The 27,879-nt window shown below is 36.1% G+C and overlaps 1 protein-coding gene across 3 annotated transcripts in view; it reads left to right on the forward strand.

Moving 5' to 3' along the window:
- The window catches only part of PHF14 (PHD finger protein 14), a 166,276-nt gene extending 143,140 nt beyond the window's left edge, over nt 1-23,136 (forward strand). For all 3 annotated transcript variants that reach the window (XM_065629505.1, XM_065629504.1, XM_065629506.1), the window contains one exon: nt 22,956-23,136. Coding sequence is in view for 2 of the 3 variants with exons in the window: in XM_065629504.1 (XP_065485576.1) it covers nt 22,956-23,030 (75 nt within the window). In the remaining variant the exon portion in view is untranslated. The remainder of the gene's footprint in view (nt 1-22,955) is intronic.
- The last annotated feature ends 4,743 nt before the right edge of the window (nt 23,137-27,879 follow it).

Here is a 27,879-nt window from a genome sequence, read left to right on the forward strand (position 1 = left end):
GTGAACAGGTTTCCTATAATTAATTTTTTGGTTTTTAATAGTGGCTAATCAGATATCTTAATCTCCCAAACCCCCTAGATTACCTGGGATACCTACAACTACATATTCTGTGCTCTGGTTATGGGCTTTGTTTTATTTAGAAACTGCGAAAATGTTACTGAAAATACAGTTAAATTCAGAGAGACTTGGACTATGATGAGGAGTAGTATCTTTGGGTAAGTTAGTTGTCCGTTATTCAGTCCTGATGTGTTTTATTCTGGTAAGACTGTTGTTTAAATTGGTTGAAGTCAGCAGGGGAAATTTGCACACTCTGTGTCCTCTCATAAGGGACTGCTTTTGTATTATTCTGTATTTTCCATGTACACAAAAAAGGTGGGGAAATGCCTACTGCACAGCTTATCTGGCTAACATTATTTGTCTAAACCTCCATAGATTGTGCCAGTGTTCACTGCGGAAGATGCTTCCAAAGGGCTTTTCAGGGCATCCACATTAGGCTTTAACCGAGGGGAATGTGTTTCACTGCTGGCTAAGACAGGGGCCTGGAGGTGCTCTGCAGAGCAAATCCTCAGTGAGCTTGCACCAGTCCAGGCCCACGCTGCTGCTGAAAGGGCGATCTGCTCCCGCAGGCTGCCTGCTGGTCTTGTTGGACCTGAGGATGACCGAGCTGGGTGGGTGGGCCGATGTGGCCAACCATGGGCCACGGCGGGTGGAAGGAATGCGTAGCTGTGGGCCACAACTTCCCTCTTGAGTGGCAGCCTGCAGTTAGTGCTCCAGGACTGACAGTGAGACCACATTGCAGTTTCGGTGCTGTAGAAAAATCAAATGAAAACAACCCTCAAAATACCCAGTAGTGCTTCTGGCTTTAGGGTATTGGCCAGTTCTTCTGTATTTATCCATTCAAAAGGAGCACTTTTTCCTCATTTTACACTCCACTCAGTTTACCCCACAACAGTAGGCTTGTCATATTTGGGTTGTTCAGGAGATTGACTAAAATTAAGAGCTACTGCTTAATGTTGTAACTAATGAAAATCATCTTCTTTCTGCAAATTAGGATCGATTACTACTTGTAAGATTTTCACACAGGTGATTAGCTACACAAAATTTAGACAGTGATTTGGAAAGAAGAACCGCAGGTGTTGGAATGCACAGAAAGTGATATGCGTGTGCTTATATCGTTGTGACTTTTTTTTTTTTAATCTTTATTGAATAAATTTTTCAGACTATTAGTGCACAGAGGTGAATCCACACCTCGCTTGTCGGAAAACCGTCACTGTTGGTTTGGATTCAACAATATACAGAGGAGTGTGTTCAAATCTAGGACTCTAACCTGAGCATGCTCTCTCCAAAAACAGAGTAAATTTAAGTAGTAGGTTCTAATTTGGGATAGATTTAAAACTGAAATTCAAAAATGATCAGCCAGTGTAGAAAGTTGCCTTAAATCTGTGCAACTGAATGACGATAGAATTGTTCCCTATATGTTTTCCAAACCTTTGATTTCACTTGACTCCAGTTTTCTCCAAATTTTGAATAGACTTTTTGCATGTAAGCACTCACTATAAGTAAATTCAGTTAATCCAGCGCTGGTCACACAGGTTGGGTGTTATGAATATAAATATCCATAGTTAGGAGGATAAAGACAGGCCTTTAGAAAATACCTTCTTAGAGAAGTGTGGAAAATTAAACACAAAGTCAAGAATAAGGGCATATTTATTTTAGTGTAGCTCTGAATCTGGGAGGTATACTCAGAATGCAAGACAATATGAAAAAGTAGGAAGCACGAAGAAAGAGAACATAAATAAAGGAGCAGATATTTTTTTCTGCATTTTAGATGCTTTTATTCTCATTTTCTGACAGTCTTATTTATATAGTTATCTCTGGGAAAAAGATCTCAGTCAGCATTTAAAAATGGAGTCACTCATAGACTATAATTTGGGTGTGTGCATGCTGTGCAAAATTTTCGATGTTTGTTTCTGCAAAATGTTGCTTGTTTTAACAGCCTCTTTATAGATTCAAGAGTGATATTTGAAATGAGGATAGAGGCAGAAATGATGCAGTGTCATTCAGAGCCTGTAGCTAATCCAAAATTCACCATTGTTCCTATTTTAGCCTGATTAGCAGCAGAGTAAAAATAACCTGATTTCGAAGTCATGTTGTAACTTGAGAAAGCTTTCAGTGGCTGCAGAGGCACCTAGTTATTCTAAAAGAGGAAGCACATAAAAACATAGGAAAAAACAAACCCAACCCCAGTTCCTGTAAGAAAGATCGAGTAGAGGAAACTTCTTTCTTTGCTGCAAGTGTGACACCCTGCCAAATCTCTCCATATGCCATGGGGGGAAATACATTTTATCCCTCCATCCTGTCTTCAGGATCTCATGTAGAAACACAGAACATTTAGAAAAAACTTAAAAATAAACTTTTATTTGAATTATTTTATCTGAGATTGAAAAGTGGAAGAATTTATAGTGTTCTTTAATATCAGACTACTATTCCTGAAGTCTTAAGTTTTCTGAATTCCTCTTATGGTAATATCAGGTGAAATTTCTTTATTTCAAAGGTTATTGTATTTAGTAATAACATTTAATTTAGGAAACTAATAGGATAAATTTGGCTTGTTCTTGCCTTCATCTTGTAATCTTCCCTGAGTATCTGCCTGTGGCCATTGAAGGCAACAAGAAACCGGGCTAGATAAACATCTGATGTTATCCAGTGCATCTCCTTGTTTCTTTACACCAAAATTTAAGCTGCTAGTGTCTGGGTGGAGTGGTGAAGCCAAGAAATAGTATCAAAAATTAAAACTTTTCAGATGCAATATTGCATACATGGTATGGTGTCCTTTTTTTTTTTTTTTCCCTGCACTTTGTATTTCACTGTTTAATACGAATGCAGCACATTTAAAAGATGGCTTAGCCAATTTTTCCAGAGTATTATAACTTCAGAACTTCCCAATTTTTATTTACTGAATTAATGCTACTTTATTTTAATTTAAATAAATATGCATTTTAATTTGAATTTAATAAGCAAAGGGTCTTTATGTTACAGTTTGTGAAGCTCCCCTAACACAAATTAGCAAATAATTCTGTTCAATTATATATTATACTTTGCTCATGGCAATCTTACCCCAAGAGCTTGTAGTTTTGAGTGTTTATTTTTAACTCCGTAACTGGTATTATGAATACATTCCAATTTTGCATTCAGGGCTATGTGGTTAAAAGCACTGAATCAAAAAATATCCTTACCTCATAAAAGCTGTATTTCTAGTGTAAAACCAGATGTTGTGGATAATTCTTTTCTTAATAAATCAAGTTGTATTAGTTCTGTTTATTGCATTTTGGCTAAGGTTTGTACTTAATAGGAAGGGTTTGCTTTTTTTAAAAAAAGGAAAGATTGATGTAATATTGTTTCAAATATTTGGAAATTTCACTGGTTTTTTTTTCCTATGGAATGCGTTAGTCAGCAGTTTATAATATCCTCTACTTCTCTGCATAATATAGAAATTTAAGTTAGTAAGAGAAAAAAGATTAAAGCTAGCGAACAGTTCACTTAATGGAACAAATGGATTCCTAGTCTTATTAATTGGTAAACTTAAACTAGAGAAGTATTGCACATGCAAACTGGGAAAGTGGAAGTCTATTTGCATAAATATTTTTCCACTGTTAAAGCACGTCATTAATAGAGTTTATCAAACCAAACCAAGGGTCTGTATCAAGCAGCTTCATCATGCATGTAGACACGAAGGGAATGTCATCAGAAATCACTGGGCTTAAATACTTATCAGCTCAATATGATAAAATGACTGCATTTTTATTTACACAATAACCTCAAATCCTCATATTAAAAAGTGGCAAATTTTTTTGCCCTTTACTGTTCTAAGTGTGACACATGTAACAATTATTCATCATTCCATAATGGATCATTTTTATCAGAGTCCTGTGTCTCTTCTGTATATATAGAATAAATATTTATGTTTTCTCATTTTTCTGAACTAGAAGATAGTGATAGAATAGGTTTGAAGTGTCAACTATAATTCATTGCCTGCAAAGAAATGCTTTATACTGATACTGTGCGAAAGGAAAAGAATATCTAAATCATTTCAGCAGCAAGCTTATAACCAAGATAATATCAGCATTTTCCTTCTTGAAAATATATCTGCCATAAATTAAAGGAGGTCTTCAGTATTTTATTAAAATGTTTCTGACAAGTTTAACCCCATCCTCAACAGGAATGTATGTATATGAAGACCTTTTTCTAAAAAAAAGTGAAGGTCAGGTGAAAGTTAAAACAAGCTTGCAGTAAACTTGATAGTAATTCTGCAAATATTTTCTTTACAACACATTAACAAATTATGATGCTTATTTAGTATCAATCTCAAGGTACACATTTTGTTCTTATAGAAGCTTAGATATATGTAGCACTTTGCTATTTTGTGCAATAGTAATATAGTTTGCAAAATACCCACAAAATACTGGTATGAGTATATTTGAATGAACTCTTAAATTAGTTAAAATAGCCTTAGCAGTAAATGTAATAGAAGAGAGGTGCATAACACAGTATATAATTATAATTAAATATGTGTATCTAGCAAAGTAATTGGGATAGTAACAATATAATTAGAATTCAAAACATATTTGTAATTAAGCACCTAATACACAAACACTATGGTTTGGTATCTTAACACATTTTCATCTATGCTTGCAATTTCTTTAACAAGAAAATGCAGGAAACCCTGCACTTGTTTTGCAGAATTCATAGCTGTCCCTTTATTATTTTTAAAAACCGTTTGATTCGAAGTACTTTAAAGGGTCATATGCCACCTTTCTCTGACAAGGGGAGAAATGGACCTGCTTCCCAGTCAAGGGCAAGTGGTTGAGTTTGACACTTTCTTTGCGAGAGCTCCTTCCCCCCGCCCGATGCTGCAGCAGCTGCAGCAGCAGCACCTCCCACCTTTGCAGCCGCTTGCTCCCGAATTCCAGCTGCAGCTGGAGAGCGTGACTCTTCTGAGGTGCTCTCCCAGGCACTGGCTCAGAAGAGACACTGCTTTGCTGAAGTTGGTCCCATCCACAAAAGACCCAAAGCAGCCACCACTGTCTGGAACAGCTTTTTGCAAATAAGTAGAAAGCTGAAACAAAGTCTTGGTGTTTTGATCTATATGAGAATTTTACTTTGAACTCCCAGTGGTTTTTTTCCTGACATAAAGTTAGCTTTGTCACTCATTAATAGTAGTAAATTTTGTATTTATATATTTAATATATATTTAATAGGAAACTTATGAAAATATAATTTTATGGGATATACCAAACATTTCAGTTTAGAACTGCTCCCTAGAAACTTGATAACTGTTTTCTTTACAAAATCAGATAGTAAAAGACAATGTGAGGATAAATTCTTCCTTTCCATAACAAAAACACAGAAGCAGTCCTTCATTTTGGAAGCAATTAGTATGTTAGGAAAGTCATTATTGTAAAATGATGCATTTCTCCCTGCTAGTGACATGAATAAGCTAGGTGATCTTATGGTGTTCGCTGTTGTCAAATTGCATTAGCATCTTAGGCATGATAAGAATGTCATTAATGTGAAACAAAAATTAATTACTGTGATAAGGCAATAAAACTTTTTTATAACTGCATGATCAGTAGCTTGAAAGAAACTTGCAAGTTCAATTTTAATTCCTTCTGTAAGCATTTCCAGTTCCTACAGACTCCAAATCTTTACCTTTTGTGATTGTTTACAGACAGAGTGGAATTTACTCTTGGATGGGCACTCTGTAATAGCACGGTGTTAAGGATAACACTATTTGCTTGCAATCTGTCATTGCCTTAATGTTTTTAGCATATGTATTAGGGAATTGTTGCACTATCCCATCCTAAAACCAATGTGAAGATAGGGGTGATGAGTTATGTTCTGGGCATTCCTTCTCCTGTCTACCGAGTGCATCTTGTGTAAGCAAACTGTCTAACTTTCAGAGAGCTCAAATGCAGGAAAGATGAATCTAAGTCATGGTTGTTGAAATTACCAGTGGTTCTGTATCAAAGCACATAAAAATGAATTGATTTTTCTATTCACAGATCTATTCACATTTCATTCAGGTTTTTAGACATCTTTTTCAAGATTATGCTCTTTATGTATGCTGAGTTTTGGTTAGTCACCTCAAGAGGCCTTGAAATAACACAGTACTTCAATACAAACAGCTGCCTACACACAGGATGAGAACCTTCTTTAACTGGTAGGTTCCGCTGCTTATTAGAGAGAAGCAATGACATTGATCGTATTTGTATCTATAAATTCTGCGCATGTGATTCACAAGGAGCATAATACTGGAAAGAGTGACATTTTCTGGACAGCAGACAGCCATTTATATTTGGTCTCGTCCTGCAGATTCACTGGGTCGTCTTTACCTTATGAAGAATCTCAGTAAATTAATAGTAATAAAGGCAGGAAATAATTTGAATTGTTCCATTTTGCACTGACTACTGCAAGTAAGATTGTAAATGTCTTTCTTTTTAGGTTAAAAGCTTTTCTTTAGATGTTGTTCTACTCAAAATCAAGACATTTGAGCAGGCACACTGACTGTTACTTCCTTCATACTTTTCAAACATAACGTGATGCTTCTGAGGCAAGCAAACTGCAGGATCTTATAGTCTGGTAGACTTCAATTGACCGGTGGTGACCTCTGAATTTCAGCATCAGAATTCACATCTTCCCAATGCTCACTGAGGAGGTTGCTCCACATCTTCCAGCACCAAAAAACTTCATTCAGGAAGCCTACCGTTGGTCAGAAGTAAACTCATATTGCTTTTTTCCTAAGAGTGTTCCAGCTAGCTGTGAAAAGTGCGTGGCCTAAAAATTTCAGCAAGTCGGCCTATCTTGTGTTTGGAAGTGGTATTTCAGTGGAGACGGTCAGAATATCCCTAGGGCTTTCTGAAGTGCTGACTTCTTAGACCACATTTGTTTGAGTGTGCCTCTCAGAGAGCATGAAAAAAATTAGTGACTGCTGAGTATCTACTGCTTGATTTTGCAGGCCTTGATGGATCACTGCTTCATAAACGTTAATGTAGAAAGCAGGAGAACGATGCGCAAGCCAAGCTATTGAGGAGATTTGCGTTTCGTTTGTCTGGACAGGCATGATATTTTGTTGTCAATTTACTCTTCTTATCCTTTCCTGCTATGGGTTATGAAATCATATGCCCCAAAGAAATGAAATTCAATTATGCATTTAACATTTTTGGATTAGTGGGGAATATGCATCTGGCATGGTGAAAGCAGGATGGTGTTGTCTATAAAAGTTAGAAAAATTATCTCAGTTCATTTAAATATGATCACAACATGCTGCATTCCTCAGAAAATCTGTAACACTTGAGACAAAGGCTGCTATAATCACTGTTAGAATCTAAATATTTTTTTCAGAGTGATGAAACATTCATGTAATAGGAGTTCTAAAATATTAAAAAGTTTGGCTTATGAAAGTGATGACAGAAATCTATCACTAAGCCCAAAAAGGATTTAGGGGCAACCACTGGTATAGCAGTTTACCATCAAAAAGACCAGTACAATGTAACCTGAGTTCTCCGCTCCACCCCATCCCAAACCCACTAAATTTTTTCGGTTTTTGACAATTCCTTTTGCATGAAAAGATTGGAAGATTAGTTTTCCATGTACAGAAGAAAATTAAATAAAATACTGGAACGAGTAATGACTGGATGCTGCTAAGCTAGGATCAGTGATTTAGTCATGGACTAGTTCTCTTCCCAAAGGAGAAATAAGGACTGAAGTCTGGCTAGTGCTGTTATTGGCTATGGAATAGACAGGGGGACTGTCATTTAAAACAAACAAACAAAAAAAGCTGAACACATAGTTGGAAAATTAATTTCTGTGTTACATCTTTTAATCTGAAAATCTTTAATTTTTAAGACTCCCAGTCATTCCTGATGAGATGGATAAAGTATGTTGCTCAACAGAATAAACCTGAGGTTAAATATTGCCTCATCTGTTCCCTATTATAAAGCAGGACTCCTGGCTCAAAAGGTCTTTATGACAGATGAATGAGTTGAAAATTACATTTATCAGTGAAATATTCAGTGCCTATGTCAAACAGTACAAAATGGACACCATAAGTGGTGTTTTTCTGATTGGAACATATTACCACAGTCCACAAACGTGTTTCTAATTTTTTAGAGAGAGATAATCTGGCACCTTTTTCCATTTTTCTTCTTGGATTCCCATAAATGTCAAATTAGAGGAAAAAATATAATTCAGAATTTTTTTTAAAAAAGGCAAAACAATTGCCAGATATTTTCTTTCTAGGAAAATCTCAGTTCCCATACCTTGAACACGTCTATAAGTGGTAAGCTGTTATTTCTACCTTATCCTTGTGACAACAGAAGATGTTCTCTTAAGGAAGTAGGCAGAGAACAGCAACAATGAAAGAAGAACTTGTGTCTAAAGGAAAGGATACCAAAAAGATCTTAAATGTTATCCTAAGGATCTCCAGGAACTTTCCTGGTTAAAAAAGATGAGAAATGTGATGTGAAAGCTTGAAGGAAACAAGCCTGTAGGTGGTGAAACATCCACTAAAGTGTGAAGTTCTACACATGTTGAGAAGGCAGCTAAAGGAAATAGTTTGTGGGAGGAAGGCGATATGTTCTTTTCACCTGCTTTTGTCTCAAGCTATCAGCTCAAAAACAACCAACCAAATGGGCATGGAGAAAATTTCCTTTTATTCTTTATATCAATGGATAAGACCTTGAAAATGAAAAAATGTATTTGGGACTTTATCCAAGGAATAGCAGAGCACTGTGTTGCATTTAATGAAATTATTCAGACAAGATAAAAATCTCAGCTCTCACCTCAGTCACTCAGAAAAACAACAGGAAAAGGAGGATCACAGATACAGCCTGTGTTTTTACATAGGACAGGAATGGAAATCCTTTTCGTCAAGCAAGAATACTAGCTTATTGCTGAGAGCCAGTGCAGGCAAAGTGCAGTTCAAATCTCCTTGGAAAGAATATTGACAGGAAATGTATTTTCCATTTTCTTGGGTCTTCTGCCTCCTTCCTGCGCACTTTTGTACTTCTACCAGTTTAACTTTGAAATACTCTGTGTAAACAAAATCCTTATATCTTGTCAGAAATTGTAGAAATTATTAAGGAACAATTTGCCTTTCTGTGGAGAAGTGTCTAAAACTGTCAAGCTTGGCTATGCAAAAGAAACTACATTAAGAAAATGTTTGCTTCACAAAGGGTAGAAAATACCATTTCCTTTTTGCCAGCAGTAGCCAGTTGAGAACTTAGTATGGATGCCCAGGCTACAGAATTAACTTGAGTTACCTGTCCTTGGCTTGTATTTGTTGTGTTTTCCCACTGTGAATGAAGGGAAGTGGGACACCTACCGTTGGGTTCTGAAGGTCGTCAGAGTGAGCTGCCAGTGAGCTCTGGCTCCTGATGCCCTTGCACTGTGCTTTCTGCAGATTCTGAGTTATAGAACTGTAATCCATTAGTTTATTGAAATGTGCTTTTAATTTGAGTAGGCACTGCTTGTTTTCTGCTGCTTCTGCTCAAGGCATGAATTAAAGAGAGAGACCTCTATGAATAGATAGTAGTTTGGCTAGGATAAAAAGGGTTGTGGCACTGAATATTGTGATGGGAAACTCTTTGTTGTATGCTTTCATCATGTTAAGTTGTTGAATTTTTGGGTTTGATTTTAATACCTGAGTCTCACTGTGCTGACAGAAAGTCTGACATCACACCCACAAGCAATGAGCAGCAATGTTGTGTTGCCTTTGAGTTATCAATAGATCCAGAGCTTCTGCAAGAGAGGCACGGTGATGCTGGTTTTCTGGCCCTTTTCTGCCAGGACACATAGATATCAAGCCGTCAGTATCCACAAGCGTCTGTCATTTTCAGGATGTTGTCCGACCTGTCATCTGTGGTTAATAAGTCTAAGAAAGAAATAGCAACAGTAGCAATGTTCATTGACTAGGAAATTATTGTTTTCCGTGGCAGTAAAATATGAATAAGTGTTTTCTGAATGGACTGCTGTCTGCTGTGGGCTGGGTGTTCAAGGTACACATGAGTGCTTTGGCCTATAGAACAAAAGAGATAAGACCTGCTAATGGGGATGCTCTTGCTGAATAAGGTAGCTTGTACACTTATGGGCTGCACCAGCAAAGTACCTTAAATAACCTACAAATCCCAGCTATTAAAGTTGGGATAAGGGTTACAATCAATTATTGGGGCTTTCAATAGAGTACCTGTTCCTTTAATTTTGGCAGACTTAGCCTCTTACCTGCCTTGTTGAGTAATATTTTGATGTGTCAGAATTATATCCAGTAATAGCCAATGCTGAATGCTGGTTTGTATGAAGCTTTCTGTGGGTTAAATTTCTCAGTGAATGAGGAGCTGACTGTGTGGGTTTGGATTACTACCTGGATTACATTTCTAATGCAATTTATTTCCAAGCATCCTCTTTCAGTATTTTCTCTACACTTTAGTCTATGTTAAGGTGGAAATTGGATTAAAAGGGCAAAGCGTGAAGTCATTTGCTGAAGCAAACAGAGTGTTAGTGCCAAATTTTGTATAAAAGGATGCTGCTGAAAGGACTGCGAGTGTCTCTTCTAATCCACGGAGAATCCCTCCGCCTCCGAGTTTAAGGACTTCATTTCCAAATACAATGCACAGGGGGTACATAAACCCCTGTTAAACAGTTCATTTTGTGTATTCATCTCTTGTTTGTTTATGGTATTAAAAATGTTGTTGTCGGCCTGGAACAATCCCATTCATGCAGAAATCACTTTATAAATGTAAATACTGTATTAGTGACAGCTCTGTTTAGAGCAAGTCTTTTAACCTGTTAGGCAGTACCAATAGCTGTCCTCCTGTAATTAAAGTTTTATATATGTGAAAGAAAATTGTGCTTTTTATTTTTCCACATGAAATAAAGATTTTCAAGAGGAAAAAATGGTTATATGTAGAGGCAACACTCACTATACCTGAAAATGTGGTGTTGCAAAGGCAAATGAATTATTGCTGTTCTTGAAGTGTTTGATTTCAAAGCATCTTTCCAATTAAATAATTTCCTGATGAAAAACAAGTTTATATGAAGTAGAACCGTTTTTCATATACTTTATAGCTTGCCGCATATTATACCTTATTGAGTGTCATAAAATTCCTGCTATTAACAGTTGTTTACTTTTCCCAGAGACAAAAAATGTGCATCAGAATTTAGAACCAGACAGTTTCTTGCAATAAGTGCACTCATTTTGTGTCTTTTTTGCTGATTTCAGAAAGAACAGGTGATGTTCTGCACTAGAAAAGTTAATGCTTTTAAAGCCTTCTGTGCTTTTTGAATGTAATAACAATGACAGCATTTAGCACTTATAGGAGTCTTTTCATGCGTAGAACTCCATCCTGACATTGAAAGTATTATTATTCACATTTTACGGATAAGTTCTTTAATGTAGCAGTAAGTCTGATTTCCACGCCCTCCAGGCTGAATACGTATTATAGTAGGGGGACAAACGTCGGATATTTTAGTTGAGAAATTCCTCATCTGAGTCTCAGACCTTGCTTTACTATGGACTTACTATGCACTAACTTTGTCCTGGTTTCTGTTAGTGACCCTCCTCTAGATTAGAAATCCCATTACATACCATTCCTCCATTTCTTCCTCTCCTCCAATGACATTTTCCAGCTCACTATACAGAAGTTTTCTCAGCTTTTCCACAAACCATGCTTCATACGAGGAGTTCTCACCTTGAACTCAATTCCATTACCCACCCAAAAGCAGGCTCTAGAGTCTGACTCCTCAAGGCTCAGTACTGTTTTGATAAAATATCTGCAATAACTGTCTGATTTTTTATGTCTGTCCTATACAGTCAGTATATTTGATTTATAAAGAAATGTAGACTATTTCTACATGAAATAGTTTTATATACATTTTGATGCTAATCAGTTTTTAATCATTCTTCATTTATTAGCCCTACTTGGCACAAAAATGTGATTGAGATACATGCCCAGCATGCTGACCCTCTTAGCTTTTATGATGTTTTAATTCTTGTCCTTCTCTTCTTTCATTTTTTTCATAACTGATTTTAGACTCCACAAGATCAGTCTCTCCATATGTGTTTATACAGGATGTGGCATGATATAGCTTGGCAAAAATTTGGATAATTAATTAATATTATAGTTAAATATTTTATCAATATATAACCATTTATCAAATTGAACAGCAAAATCTTGAAAGGAGCTAGAAGCCTTTCTGTATCCAGGTCTTAAAAGGCATCAATTGGGGAGGTTTGAATGGACAGGAGAAGCAACAGCTAGCGAAATTCTTCAGGTTTTCCTTTTTTTTTGACCTTACATCCTGAAAGGTTTCCTTGAATTTAAATGGATTGAAAATACTTCAGTCCACTTCAAGTCTGTATGTGCAGAAAGAGAAAATCCAGTGATAAAACCAGACAACCAAAAACCAGATTATAACGAAGTGAAATGAATGAATATGTAAGCATGTGATAGATATCGGTAGTTAACACTGGCAGTTAGAGCAGCTGTAGTATGAGAGCAGCGAGCAGCAGCTACCGAACGTCTCTGCAGGGCATCGGCGACCCTAAGTAAGGTTCGGGGCACGAACTCTTTGGAGGCAGCTGACTGGCAGCACTAGGATTTCAGGAAAAAATAGCCATCTGAAAATAGCCTCAACTTCCTCTTAAATACCCATAATTTAAATGCCGTGCTTGATCTGGGGACTGTTTAAATTCAGTATTCCACTCCAGAGAAGCCCTTTTCTACGGTATATTTCATACATAACCCCAGTAAATAGTACTGTTCAGTTCAGTGATCCGATGAGTTGAGTGTAATGATGCATGCATACGTGTTTGCAAGTCGTGGCCCTTAATCGTTGTGAAGAATATTATGTCTTGGAAGCACTGTGATGTAACATAATGGGAGACAAAAAAACCTTCTGAGTGAGTAGTCTTCTGAGGAATGGAGTTTAGCGAGCTTCAAAAGGAGTTTTGATAAATATTAAGTGGCTTCAGTATTTTAAGGCAAAAAATAGATAAATAATGATTTATAATATGAGCTCTGTAATGAGCTTTTCTACCATAAATATGCAAACCACTAATTAGTTATAGCCAAATTTCCCTAGCTTTGGGAATCTTTTAGAATATAGCTTTTCAATAATTGAATCACATCAAAGTATTTTTTTTCTCCCACTCTTCTAACAAAGTTATGTGTGAGTTGTTGGAGGGTAGGGAGAGATGGGAAGCAAGCTGTTGACAAACCCCAGGATGGGTTTGATGTAGTATAGTGAAACAGTAACTTCTGGATTTATCGGAAAGAAATGCACCACAAACCTGTAAGGAACCCTGGTTGTGGTGACTACCTGCACTGAGGTGAGGTTTGTCAATTAATTTGATTCTAAATTTCTGAAAGGCAGCTTATATGTATTTTTTTTTTAGTGTACAAATGTTGTTAGAGAAGAAATTTTGGAAAAGTATCAGTGTGTGTTTGGAGGCAGATGCTGCTTTTACAGGGCAGGTTTTTGCAAAGTTCATTTTGATGATAGTGTTACTTTAAATGGTTGGGCATTGTAATATTTCCAGTTGAAAGAGTTTCATCAGATTCTGACTTCAAAAAATTATAGTGAAGCAAAATCGCTCTCATGATGAATTACTAAAACATTCCTCAGTATACCCACTGAATTAAATAACATTTGGCTATAGAACCTCACTTGGAAATGCATAGACAAGTGGGGATTGAAAAGAATTCATTCTAATGTTAAACCTAATACATTCATTTTTTAATTTTGAAGCTGATCAGCTTGAAACTAATGAAACCTTGGTATATTAAATTTTACAATTTTGACTCAGCATTGACTATGTGTTTATTACCAATACACCCTTGATGCTTCAAATACAGCTGAATTGATCTACTGTACGAAATTAAAGTGTTCAGGCATCGTTACAGGATCAGAACAGTAAATTCTACCTTCAAACACAAAAATAAATTCAAAATATAAACCCAAACAAATCTACAAGCTTTCCTTTGCCATCAAACCAACTGAATTTCAGCTTCTAAAGCCATAGATTTCTTGTCTTGTTTGATATCAGGTCCATAGCCAAATGTTTGGGTTATATTGTTGAATTAAAAGCATGTTTATATAACTTGTAAAGGAATGACTTTGACTTCTGGGTAGGTCTGCGGTGCTAGTGTTAATTTAGATTAAACAAATGATAACATCAGGGAAGGTCTTCCATGAGGGATTGTACCTGGGTTGTTAGCGTGAAGATGTTGATCTGGTCCTAGCCTAGAATGCTCTTTTGGGGATTTTATTTAATGGATGTTGAAATCATTGAAACATGTGTCTACTTACTGTTGTTTGATTCCGAATTTAAATGTCAGTGTGCGTTTGTGGGGACCTACTGAAAGGAACTTTTTTTTTTTTTTTTTTTTAAGCAAAAACGTCTTCCATCTCTGATTTCTTCATCAGCAGCACAGGTTCTATTTGCTGTCATAGCCTGTCCTCCATCTACTTCTACAGCTTTGTCCATTTCTATGAGTTTTGTCTGCAACTTCGTGCACTGTAACTAAATATAGGCATTCAGTATTACCACAGATATAAAGCCATTTTTACAGCATTTAGCTATATCACATTTTGGAAAATAGGTGACTAAAATAAAGGCCTTTGCTGTGTTTTTCAGACTCCTATGTCATCACATTAATGCCATTGAAAGATCCATCTTTTATGCCTTGAGCCTCAATGGAATTTCGTGGCTGTACTCAGGTGTAATGTTCTGATGAAATGTAAAAGAAAGCAGGAAAAAAAGCTTTCTGAATTGTTAGCTGTCACATTATACCAATATTTTCATGAATTCCCAAGTTATTAAATTTATAATACTGCAGTAAACCTTTTCTCATTAAATGTGCATTTTCTTTTGTCATAAGGAAAGAAAAAACTTTGGTTATGCTTTTTACAGTAATTTAATTAAGCATTTCCTGTATGTTCATTTCAGTATCTATCATGGCTCACTGAAGTTGGAATTCAGTACAGAATGGTAGATTAATTGCCTTTTGTCTTAGATGAAATAAGAATCCTCAATATGCAGAGTCATGAAATGTAATTGTGTTCCTCAATTGCTTATTCAATGCTTTGGAAACGTGAATCAAGAAATATTGAAGAAGAGGGCCAAAGGTTGTTAAATGTAGCGACTAACACAGATTTTGAACTTTACTTAATGAACCGAGTGTTTATTACTATGAAATAAATGCACCGTTTAGAGAATTATGGTGGAAATGTAAAACATTAAAACTCTAATTAATTTTGGTCAGGAGCATGCAACGCACTCATTTTTCCTAAAACATTTTCTAGATTTTCTCTCTTATTGAGATAAATTCCTTCCTTCCTTTCATATGGTAGTGCTATCTTTTTTTGTTAAAAATGTGTGCTTCAGTGATGTTTAGAGTGATGTCTTTCATCTGCCGACGACTGTAAGCAGCACTTCTTGATTGTAGCTTACAGAAGCATTTTTGTATAACTCAGTTGTGCCTACTTTTCTATTTGATGTTGTTAATCGTTTTGGATACAACGTTCAGACCTCCTCATAAAAGGCTATCTATAGCTAAACTTATTTGAGAAAACAGTTAAAATATGAAAAAAAATCTTCAGCCATCATTTAGTAGCTACCAGTATACATATATAGCCTAACAACTGAGCAGTTAAAAATTAGCCAGTTGGTTTTTTGTGTGTGTGGTTTTTTGTTTGTTTGGTTGGTTTGGTTTTTATTAAACAGTACTTAGGAATGAGATTGTTTAAAGGAGGCATTAATTCCTTATTGTTGGTCTGAGCGCCTTTTGTTCTCATAGCTATTTTAAGAAGAAGCCATTTATTTCCTAGTATCAAGAATACAAACATGAAGAAGTTTTACTTCTTAGAATTTAGTAAATATATAGTGTAAATAAGGTGGGAGTATAACCATGAATATTTAAAATAGTCTTGATTTTATTACAATATGCATTTCTAGTCTATGCAATATTATTCTGTAGTAGTATTATGAGTATATATAAAGTGGAACTTTCTGTTTTAATTTATAATTCATAAAAATAATTATTACATTTCTACATAAGTTGAAAATGCTATTGTGGTGTCCATATATAGAGATATATTTATATGTTTATGTATGCACAAATGTAAGTATTATAATTAAGTGATCTTAATCAGGACAGTGTCAGACTTGAAGGCTTAAAAATTAACCCAATGTGCAGTCTCAGACCAGTGTGGAGTTACGGAGGCCCATCCCCTACAGATGTATTACATCCCATGAAAGTTGCTTTTCATCTCTTTCTTAGTTGATGTTTCAACTTTGTGATATCTAAGCATTTATAGATACAATCTAAAGTTTATAAACCTAAACCTTAAAGACTCAAATTGTTAAAAAGGAAACATTTTCCTCTACTTTCTTCAAGGAGAATCAGCTGAACTCGTAAAACAATGATTGGGTTTCAATCACCACCTGCCCTGAAGAGCATCCCGACTGTAGTGGCAGTCAGCCAAAAGGGCCACTCAGTGGAATGGTTGCCTCCTAAAAACGAGAGAAACAGATGGAGGATTAGAAATCTGGCATGATATTCCACTTCTGTACTAAGCGTTAAATGAAATTTGACTGTAAGGGCTCTTGCGATGGTACATTTATCTGTATAATCAGAATTAGAAACCAGGAAATAGAAAATACAGAACACTGACAAACGTTTCAAAAAGACTTTAAGTTCTTGTATGAGTGCAAGTTGAAGGAAAGAACTTGTGATAAACATGCAGCTGCTTGTTACTTCTGAAGAGGAGCTTTAGTGTAAAAACTGTAGCAGTTCTCCTGGCCTTGCATTGCCACCTAGAGCACGATGCCACGTACTGCATCGGTGGAGGAAACCTCCAACAGTCAAACGTCGCTCTTTTTACTGAACAAAATGGGGTGGAGAGCTGCTTCCAGTTAGTTGATGTCATGTTTACTTACATTGTAATGGTTAGTTCATTCATAGTCTCCATTTTTTAATGTACCAGCTCAGCAGAGATTTTTGTTGAAGGAATTTGGTTGCCTTTGACAGTAAGAACTGATGGAGATACACATTAAAAGGTACGACTGTCAGCCTGCCAATGGTCCCAGAGGGGGCATTTTCTTGATGGCTGCTTCAGAATACTTCATGAAGCAAATGTCAAACTTGTCAAGGCTGTCACTATGAAAATGATCCATGTAGCAAGGGTCTCCTTTTCTTGGGAAACAAACAGCTGCCTTATCAGTGCAGAGCTGTGGTGACAGAAAACTGTCATCTATCGCAAGAAATTTATATTTGCTTCTAATATCCATTGGTACAGAACTGTTCCAGTAGTACTCTGTATTTTTGCACTGCTCTTCATTGTAAGGGTTGTGAGTAATACGTTTGAAGAAGATAGCATAGGCTTTGGAAGAAAAATAACCTTTACATTTTAGTGTGCGATGCTCACCTTTTGCCGATGTAAGAGAGACTGACTGAATTCCCCATTTTTAGCCCTGAAACTCCTTTTCCTCCAAATTTGGACTGTGAAATTAGAAAGCTAGACTTTAACATACAAAAAGTAAAGTTCTTGTAGTTTCTAAAGTACTTTTTCCTGATACATTTTTGAAGACTATTAAAAGTATTTTTACCTACTTCCTACTGGTATGTTGCTAGCTAGAATCTGTGAGGCAGGAGATGAAATAACAGCTAGACACCCTCACTGGAGCTTAGTAGATTAGTCATATTACAGATCTTTTGGGTTAAGATACTATGAAAATTGAAAGTATAATATCAGGATTTGGCGTTACATGTTTTTGAGATGGTATTTCTACATTACGTGATAGCATAGAGATCTCGTCATTCCTCATTATAGTAGGATATTTGCATGCTTTTTATTATTCAGGTGTTCATTTACATCATACTGTAATAGATGGCTCTTTATTAAGTTTAGAATAGAGGGTACAGTTTGCAAAGGACACAACGGAAAGTTTATTTTATTAAGTGTACTTTTGTAATGCAACTTGAGAAATTGCAGGTGTGGTGTGATGCACAAATCTGTGAACTGGTGCATCTTCTAGCACAGCTGTGATCTGTCCTACATACAGAGTAGTGTTGGATTCCTTGCAGAGTTAAGAATTGTCTAACTGTCATCTTCCAGTTTCATATCATTAACTAATAGAATAAAAAGAAATTCTCAGCGTTTTGAATGAAATTGTTTGGAGAGGGAAGAGAGTGAAAGGGATACCAAAAACCCTATTTCTAGGCCTTTTTTTTTTATAATGCCAGGATTTGTCTACAGGGAAATATTCTGGAATAATTACTACAAAATTAACTTTCCAGATGGGACCTGTTATTCTCTGCTTGGAATGCCATTTATAGTTGACCTTAAACATGCTTTCAAAGGGGATGAAGTTATATGACAGTCTCTCTCAACTGTCAGATCAAAATTTTCAGAAATAGGATCTTAAAAGTCAGCTTCTTTCCTTTAGTTTTTGGCACTTAGACATCTACATATCAAAATATTCCCATTAATTTTATCAAAGTAATTGAATGCTCAATACTTTATTAATAATTCACAACACTGATGGCAGATTATAGGGTCTCAGTTTTAAATTCTTGGCCCTGTTCTGTTACTTGACCCATAAATGCTCAGCTACCAAGTGTAGACTAAGTAGTTTGAAGGAAAAGATATCCATAGGACACTTGAAGACATCTGTAGATCATGTAGTGGACCATTTAATCCAATACCTCATTTCCATCAGGGAAAAAGAGGGATACCTGGGGAAAGGATGTAGGAAAAAAGATGATGTGGAAGATCCATCAGTGTCATCAGGATGCTGATGAGATGTCCAGTAATCAGTTGCTTAAGGAGCTTCTGAGCTGACATTTCAATTCAGGATCATGGGTTTAACAACAATTTATAAAGCCCTTTGTCCTTTTCCTTATCGCTATTGATTTTGTATTATAAATCTGAAAGAATGACTATTTCAGAGTAGTAAGCATCATTTATTTCAATATGAAAATAATCTTTGGGCTGTTAAATGCACTTTTTCAGTAGGAGTAGTAATACAGTCTTGAGGGATTCACTTCCCTTTGCTCCTCTTAGAAGTCACCAGATCTGTGTTGAAGCATCTTTTAGGTGAGTATTCAAAATTCGCTGTATAATATTCAAGTCTATAGTTGTCTGTAGTCAGAAAAGATATGGAGAGAAGTTTGATTTGTGACATCTGCTAACAAAAACTACTTTGATCATTGAACATTTGAACATCAAAATGACTGTTCTGTCTTTTAGAATTTTTGGGTCAGAAAGCACTAGACAGTAGAGTCATAGGGAGCTGAGAGCAAAATAAATAATAACATAAAATAGAGATGCGAGGCATTAATATAAATAATGTGAACTGAATTTCTGCTGTGTAGCCACTGGTAGTAGCAACTTTACACACTGCCATCATGGACTGTTTTTTAACAGATAACATGAAAATAAAAGGTTTTCCTTTGCTATCCATCAGAATTAAAAGCATTATAATGATGATAATGATAGGTGGTAATTAGTAAAACAAATATATTAAATATGTTTAATCTGCAGTCTGTTTGGCATAATTTCTTGATAATTAGGCTATATAGGCTATTTAGTTGAAAATTCAAACATTATTAATGACATTAGAAACTCCAACCAATTCAGTATTCTGTGTGCAATCATTGGGGTGCCTCTTGGGCTATTAAAAAAAAAAAAAAGAAGAAAATATTTCATAGCAATTTTGCAATGTCAGCAAACTGAAATAATCATGAGCCTTCTCATCTTGGAGTATAATTAATGTGTGCTCTAAATTGCTAGTTCAAATCTTTCCCAAGTATATTGGCAGTGATATTGCACTTCTTATAGTATATAGGAGTTCCTGTCTCAAAATTTTCTGCTAATTTTCAGTCATTAGTAGGTTTGCCATTCTCAGGCCATTGCTGCCACTTCTTTTTCTGGCAGAAAGCTGCATGGGTGCCAGAACTGGTGGTTCATATTTTCCAGTGTCCCCATAAATCCTTTCTGCCATCTCTTTCATACTAGCAGCGTTGTTCACATAGTAGCACACAGGTCTGGAACTGATCTGGCTGAATACATATCTGACAAAGTAAAAGTTTTATCTCCTTGATAATTCCTACTATGAGAAAGACGAACCATCATTACTCTGAGTTTTGCACAGTAGTCACCCATGTTCACAGATACTAAACTCAAATTTCTGTTTCAAAATGTGAGTTTCTGTTCTTGGAAAATAGGGATGGGGTAAAAGTGCCTCTACAAAATTAAGATGTGTTATGTGGAGCATGGTTTAATACAATACTATTCAGAAAGCTTTTGTGCATAAAAATATCAAAATAGCAAAAAGAGACCTGGATGACTTGTGTGTGGGAACCTGCCCACATAAATAATATTATACTCTGCTGGTGGATTTTACCTGTTTGAATATGTTTTACCTGGTTGAAGCAACAGCAGATGAACAAAGGAAAGAGTTTGGCACTGCAATGCTTCCCTCTTGGCTACTGGCAGAGAGCAAATCCTGGACTTGCCATAGCTACTCAGCCATAATTTCTGCATCTTAGAAAACACGGATACTGCAGGCATTGCTGTAACCTAGGAAATATGCCAGAGAGCAAGCGTGACCTTATGAGCACAGAACTAAAACATTTCAAGTCTACACAAAGCCAGAAGATTCTGTTACAAAACCTCTTTCATTGAATGAAACCTTTTTGTCCACAAAAAAATACTCAGGAAGCAGATGTTCAGTATTTAGCCTAATATCCCTTCACCCTCATACAGTGCTCAGTGAAGGTACGACCACGTCTTTTTCTTGTAGCATCTGAAATTTCAGGATGCTCCCGCTATTAGAAGAGGGACCCCTAAGCAGTATGTCAAGTGTGCTGAGGAAAGAATGATTGTGTAGGGTTTATATTCCCTGTATGAGGGAGCACACCTCAAGACGTTGGAATAATGGTAGGTTGTGTGTGAAGAAGGTGGATTAGTTGGCATTGAGGTCAGTAGGGATACGACTTCAGTAGTTAAGGGCTTTCAGGAACATGCAGATTTGCCATTCTTTTATTAACAAATCCTTCATGAAGGGACCTGGAAATTTTTCTATAGCAGCTAAAGCTTCTGTGAGTGGCTTTTTTTTATTCAAAGATATTCTTGTCACCTGTAAGCCGTATATCTAAGCTTAGTTACATGCTGCTCCGTTGTTGTTTTTCGTTCTGCCTTGCCTTTAATTTCTTTAGAAGCTTGACCTTTCTATGTGTACTATACATTACACTCTCTTGAATATATGCTACAGTTGTAATTTCAACCAGTCAACGATCTTTGGTTTCACACACATGCATGGACATGTTTCCTCACTGGAACTAAAAGAGGCACAGGGCTCACTACATGTGAAGAGATGACACTCCAGAAAGATAAGAAGAAGAAATGCATTTAGCCTTTAGTGGTCAGTCATGTAAATATATCTCAGGTCTTAGCCTATCCCCAGAAGAGGGGAGGATTTAGAAGCAGAATGGTTTGGAGTTTATGTTTCTTTCATAGAACAACTAGCTTTTCAATTTTATTTTGCTGTTGTGTAACGTAATACAAGACCAGATTTTTTAAAATGAGATTTTCCATTGCTGTTCTATTTCGTGCTGTCCAAATGATCTTGCTGTATATTTTGTACCTCTAAATCTTTATTATAGTTATCCTTACAAAACACTCTTTGATGGTGAAAGGAGGACTAAGAAACAAAAAGATAAAGTTATTTTTGTAGAAAAATAAAGGAGCTGTTTTAAAGCATGAAACTGCACTCTGGTTTCCTGGGTCCCACCTAATGTCCCTAACATTTCCTTTCTCTCAAGTGTCACCCTGTGATGTGTTACAGCAGCCAGGACATTTCTTCGCTCCCAAATGTCTATTAATTTGCTCTCCTTTGTGTTTTTGGAACAAGGAAGATTCTCTGTATATTGAATTGGAATGCAGGCAGGAAAACTGGCTATACTTTGAATGTGTGATAAGGACTGTACATGATGTGAAGGGTTGCAAGTTGCTTTATAAAATAGTTTTCTCAGTCTTCTGTAATTTATACTTTGGAGGTCGCGTTTTTGTACTGAACACAAAATAGCATCCATTCCTATGGAAAAGGGCATTATGATGTCACTTCATTTTTTCAGTGAGATCCAGAGGAACCTGTAGTGAATTATGAGCCCAACTCTTGGAGCTGAAGCTGTAGAATATTGTAAGCATGCTGCTGCCTGACATGCTCGTGTTTCCTATTTTAGACCTGACTGATCTTCAGATAACATATGGTGGTACAAGTAATTGGAAAATTGGCAGACCTGTCAAGAAAATATGCTAGATGGGACAAAAATACGATGCTGCAGCACATAAAGTGTCTCTGGAGTTGAATTTATTGTCTTTTACCAAATGGTGAAGTAAACGTATCTGGTCTCAAAAAAATGAAACATTTTTCAATGGCAGATGCTTTTCAAAAGTAATTTTTAGAACAATGATGAAAGTTCTTGCATTTGAAAGTAATTTAGTGGAAACCTCGGGTCAAGAACAAAGGAAAGGTGTGCAATACTGTTCTGCTGCAGACGTTTGAATATCTCGTCGTCCGTGTATGGTTTAGTAATTTCTTCATGTAACCATCCAGTAAATGGGTCAGTGAAATATTTACTCATCAAATTATTCTTCTACTACAAATGTGGGTGATTAGACTTATTTAAAATTTTACTGCTATTATGATTTTTCTTTTAATTCTTAAGCAAAATCAAATGCTAGAATTAATGACTTTTTTGCTTATTTTTATGCTTATTGGTCAGGCAAAAGATGACAGAAGTCTGTACAGAATTCGATACCGATGCATAAACAGGAAAAGTGTACTTCTTCAATAAGGTGATGAATACTCAGGTTTTTGTTTTCTTTTACAGGAAGATGAAAATGAAGTTGAGGCAGAAAATCCATCTCAGGAGCTGAATTTGGAACAGAAAAAATCAAAAAAATAGTAGATTGCTGTCTTGTTTGAAATATTTGCAAGTTGTGTAACAGTGGTTATAGTTTCTCATTGTAAAATTAACAAAAAAGTTCTCAATAAAGTCATTGAAAATTAAATTCATGCTGCCCTGGGGAATTAATTAAGTAGCTCCTGGTGTTATTCGTGATTGCATTAAAAGCTGAATTATCAGAACTGAGCACCATACCAATAAAATTCTAAAAGCTTTTTGAACAGGGTATAGAAAACTATTCATCACTAATACCATTTGCTAAGCAAACAGGTCAATTCTTTTTTTACTCTACAAAGCAGTGTTATCCCTAAAGGATAGTTATAACTCAGACATATTTTGGTATTTCTGAGCAAGGGCTTTGATTCTTAAATGTTAGAAAAGTATATTCTACTAAATGAGTTCTGAAGTTTCTTCTGATCAGTGGATAAAATAAATGTTGCCAAGGACTGGGTGGAGGCAAGGATTTTTTGGTGTGCACAATATGTTTTCGTAAGTAATTATTTTTACATGTTTGTATCTCATGTGATTTTTAATTGGCTTCATGTTGCATTATCATTTTCTTCCATGTAAACCTTTTCCATCTTCATGTGATGATTGTCTTTTAATGAATGTCAAGCTTTTGTCTTGATTAGGCCATCCTTCACAGGTCAAATTCCTTCATGCCAGTCTTTCCATTCTAACAGAATAAGATAACTTCTTGCTGTGTCATTAGACCTTTAAGTGAGTAGTGAAAATCTAAAATAAAAAGCCCTTCTTCCTGTACTCATCATTTTGATTTCTGATTTACTTCTGCTTTTTAGCCTGTTAAGGTCAGTAAATGGGAAGGTTAGTACCAGAAACTCAGATGTAAGTTTATAGCCTGATAGTTTCACAGGTTGCAAGAAGCCAAAAATCTTACTGATTCTGTTTTAAGATTAGAGCAACGCTCACTGAAGTGTCATGAGTGAAGCTTATCTTGCTCTAGGAGAAATGAATCGTCCTCAATTGAAAAAGTTCACTTGTTTCCCCCACTCTTCTATATTTTTACTGTTATTCTATATATTGAGTGTTAAATCAGATTGTAAATAGTATTCATCCTCAATTTTATCCTTTCTATATAAGTTATAGTTTCAGATATTTTAAAAACAACATGCCTGTGCTTAAGCAATATCTTTTATAAATTCTTTTCTGGTTCATGAGGTTCAAATGTGTGTAGCTCGTGGACGAATTTCAATCACAATTACTCTACAGGAGTTTAATAACACTAGATCTCATTTTAACGAATGCAGCTATCATGTAAATTAGCATATAAAATAAATTCAGCATTGGTCCATTTGGTGCCAATCAACCACTGTAGCCACCTCAGAAAGGAGGGGGAATATGATTTTGACTTTACTGCAGTAGAAGAGACATTTAGGAAAGAGAGAAGCACAGATTTACCATGCAGGACCTTATGGACCATTCTCTGTGCAGTGGTGTGTAGGATCACAGGATAGACTAGAACAAAGTGAATGTTTTTCCTTTTTTTCAGGCTAACCCAGAAAGCCAAGGTCAGTTCTCAGAGCTTAGTACTTGTCAAGATCTGAAGAAGAAGCAGGTTTGCCATTGGAAAGGGCTGAAGGGCCTCTGAATTTTGAAGGACAGAACAAGCGACTTGTGAGAAAAGGTGAGAGAATGAGGTTTTACACGGGGCTTACACCAAGGCAGGGCAATGGCAGGGGGAGTTACTGGCTGGGATGGATTACGGCCATGCCTTGGCCTATCTGCCCACTCCTACCCCCAGTGCACTTGCTGTCCATCCCAATTATCCGGTCTGAAATTAGGAGATAGGGTCTCATTTGTGCAAAATAATCTGTTTCCATTCAGTTCATGGCAGCGGATTTGTCCTTTTGCTGTGAGTCTAAGCTCTGTGACAGCCTGGAACTTTATGGGTGCATAACATGAGAAAAGCGGTTATTTGGTGTTCAGGTTTTCTGTGAAAATACATTGCTTGGCTCTCAAACACCTGAGTGAGAAAAAAGGTTCCAACATTGAAAGATACAGAAGCCTCCATTTAATGCATAAAGCTGATGAGCTTAAAAGGAATATTTCTGTATCTTTCCAAAATTCTTAAATGTGAAAGTACAATCATACTATATACAAAGTATAATCATATCATTTGATATACAAACTGTATCATAAATCGTACTTTTAGGTAACTTCTTTTTCAGAAAACCAACGTAGGTCACCAGAAGTCTACAGTCAGGGTTGATAATTAGAAACCTGTGCCTTGGTTATTTAATTAAAAATTCAAACACCAGAATTTAGAGATTTTCACTGCAAAATAATAATAACCAGCATTGTTATCATAATCAGCTGGGTTTAAGATGACAAATGTGACTGAATCAAAATGCAATCCCCTCCAGAAAAATGCAGAAGACCTATATAATGACTTATGTTGACATTTTTTACTAAATAGAAGGGTTTTTAACTGTTTAAGGTCAAATAAAGACTATACAAAATAGATGACTTTAATTCCTTTATCTTGATTGTAATCTAATTAAAATTTGCAGATGAATTGATTTTTTTGTATATTCTTGAGTTTTCAGACTACCAGCATGAATTTCATTTTCACCATATATTTTTGTCTCAGTGTCTAGAGGGTTTTTTTGGATACAATGCACTGGGTTAAGCATATGGCTGCAACAGTCCTACATTACATTACATGATGCTTCCAAGTATTAACTCTTCATCAGAACGAAGTCAAAAAACTGATGCAGAATGTTGTGGCTTTTATTAAAGGTATGTCCATGCTGCAGTCAAACACAATCCAGCTTGGATACTGGAAGCATCCCAGCTCTTGTAGGATGAGGCTCAAAGCTTGTCTGAATATTTTCAAAGGCTAATTTAGAGATGGGATGAGCAAAATTTTACACAGCTTTAATTCAACTATTACAGCCGTTTTTATGGAGTAATATATAAATAAATGTAAATGAACACTCCCATGAACATGTACCCAAGCAGCTAGTTATAATATCATTTTTGTTTTATTCTCTCTCCCTCTGTGCCATTATTTAATGATAAAAATCACGTGCTGCTCTGAAAATCTAGATGTAAAACTATTTGTTTCCCACTCCATCCCTTTCATGTGTGACAATGGCGGTGCTCCCCAGCTGGGAATTGCAGTTTTCTGTCTTGCACCAGTGATAGCTATTTCAGGGTGGCTTAGAGGCTAATTACGTTTTCCATGCTTGTGGAAAAACTGTGATTTTCCTCAGATTAAAGCAAATTTACTGCTTTTGTGCAGTTTAGGATAGATTACCATGTGTTTTTGTTCAGTCCTCCATGTTTGCTCTTTCTCCCTGTGGAACAGCGGGCTATTGAGAATTTTGTGGACTCCAACATGATGTTTTCTATTACAGACAATTGCTTCACCCTCAGAGAAGAGCAAATTTGTCTATTAATATGATTTTTGTTCTTAGAAAATAATGTTTGACCTTTCCACTCCCTTTTAGGCCCCTGCACCACTCCCTCATACAGGGGTCAGCAATTTGGGGTGTGGAAGTTCTTGTCAGTCACCCACAGAGTAAGAGTTCTCATTATGAGAGTATGGTTTATGTTGTATCATAGGTATATCATAAATATATGCGCAATATTTTGCTATTAGATGAATTTCCTTGGTATATTACCTAATTGTTTTCACGCAGGGATTCTTATTCTGAATGCTACATTCTGACATTGAAGCTAGGACTCCAAATGATTGGCATGGGCTAAAAAAGCGAAGCTACTTTTGACATAGATGCTGTTAACCTCCCATTTGTAGCTCCACAGACATTGAAATAGTTGTATCTAAAATGTGCAATCATAAGGATCTTGCACAAAAGGAAATATATCTTGGTATTTTAATCCTAGTATATGTGTAACTTCTCACTGGTTAAATGAAAATTCACAGTATTTTGTTAGTGATGCATTGAAATAAATTGCTACACTGGACATATTCTAGTACATTGAAATATATTGCTACACTGGTGCTCATTTATGGTTTTTATCCTGAACAGCACTAGTTGTAGAGCATTATATGCATGAAATGTGACATACAATAGCTAATCCTAACACAACATTCATTTTCTGCTCATTAGAAAGCATTTGTATACCTTTAAGAAAATTATTTAAACATGGTTGTTCCTTCTCAAGTGCTTCAATATTTGCACAGTCAGAATTTTTAAAGGGAAAAAAATGCTGGTAGAGAAGTATATCACTTCAGTGCTTCTTTGTTATTGCAGTCCCATAAGCCGTCTGCCTCTTGGTTGGTTGCTCTGCATCACACAACAGAAACTAACTCTCCCTGACATTAGACTGGATAGGTTTTAGTCTGTGGAAAGTGAAGGTTGATTAGAAACTGACTCTATTTCACATGACCTAAAGAAAACAATTTTTACATAGCAATGAGTAAACGACTTCTATCACCTATCTAAGGCTATAGTGTGAAATCATAGCAGGTAATAAATGTTTCCCCACGGTGAATTCAATGTGGATTCTGCAGTGATGTTATCTGGAGAAGGAAGTAAAATGCTGAAGGCAACAGCATGAAAATGCATGCAGCTATGGCATAATTCTGATTTGTTTTGGAAGAACTATTAATTTCCTTGTTACAAAGCCAAGTAAGAGCAACCCTTTAAAACTGTTGAACCATGAAAGCCATTTCCTTAAGGGTTTTAAATTTGGGAACAGACTCATGAAATTTATAGCTTTGATGAGATATTCTTTGCCTGCAGTCAGAATGAGAGCCAGATCATTGGTTTCCCAGCATGACACCTATGTATTCTTGTGTGCACTAGATATCATTAGGCTCATAATAACACAGCTATCATCACATTAACGTCTGAAAGGT

This window comes from Caloenas nicobarica, chromosome 2, assembly GCF_036013445.1.
Source record: "Caloenas nicobarica isolate bCalNic1 chromosome 2, bCalNic1.hap1, whole genome shotgun sequence".
Taxonomy (NCBI): Eukaryota; Metazoa; Chordata; class Aves; order Columbiformes; family Columbidae; genus Caloenas; species Caloenas nicobarica.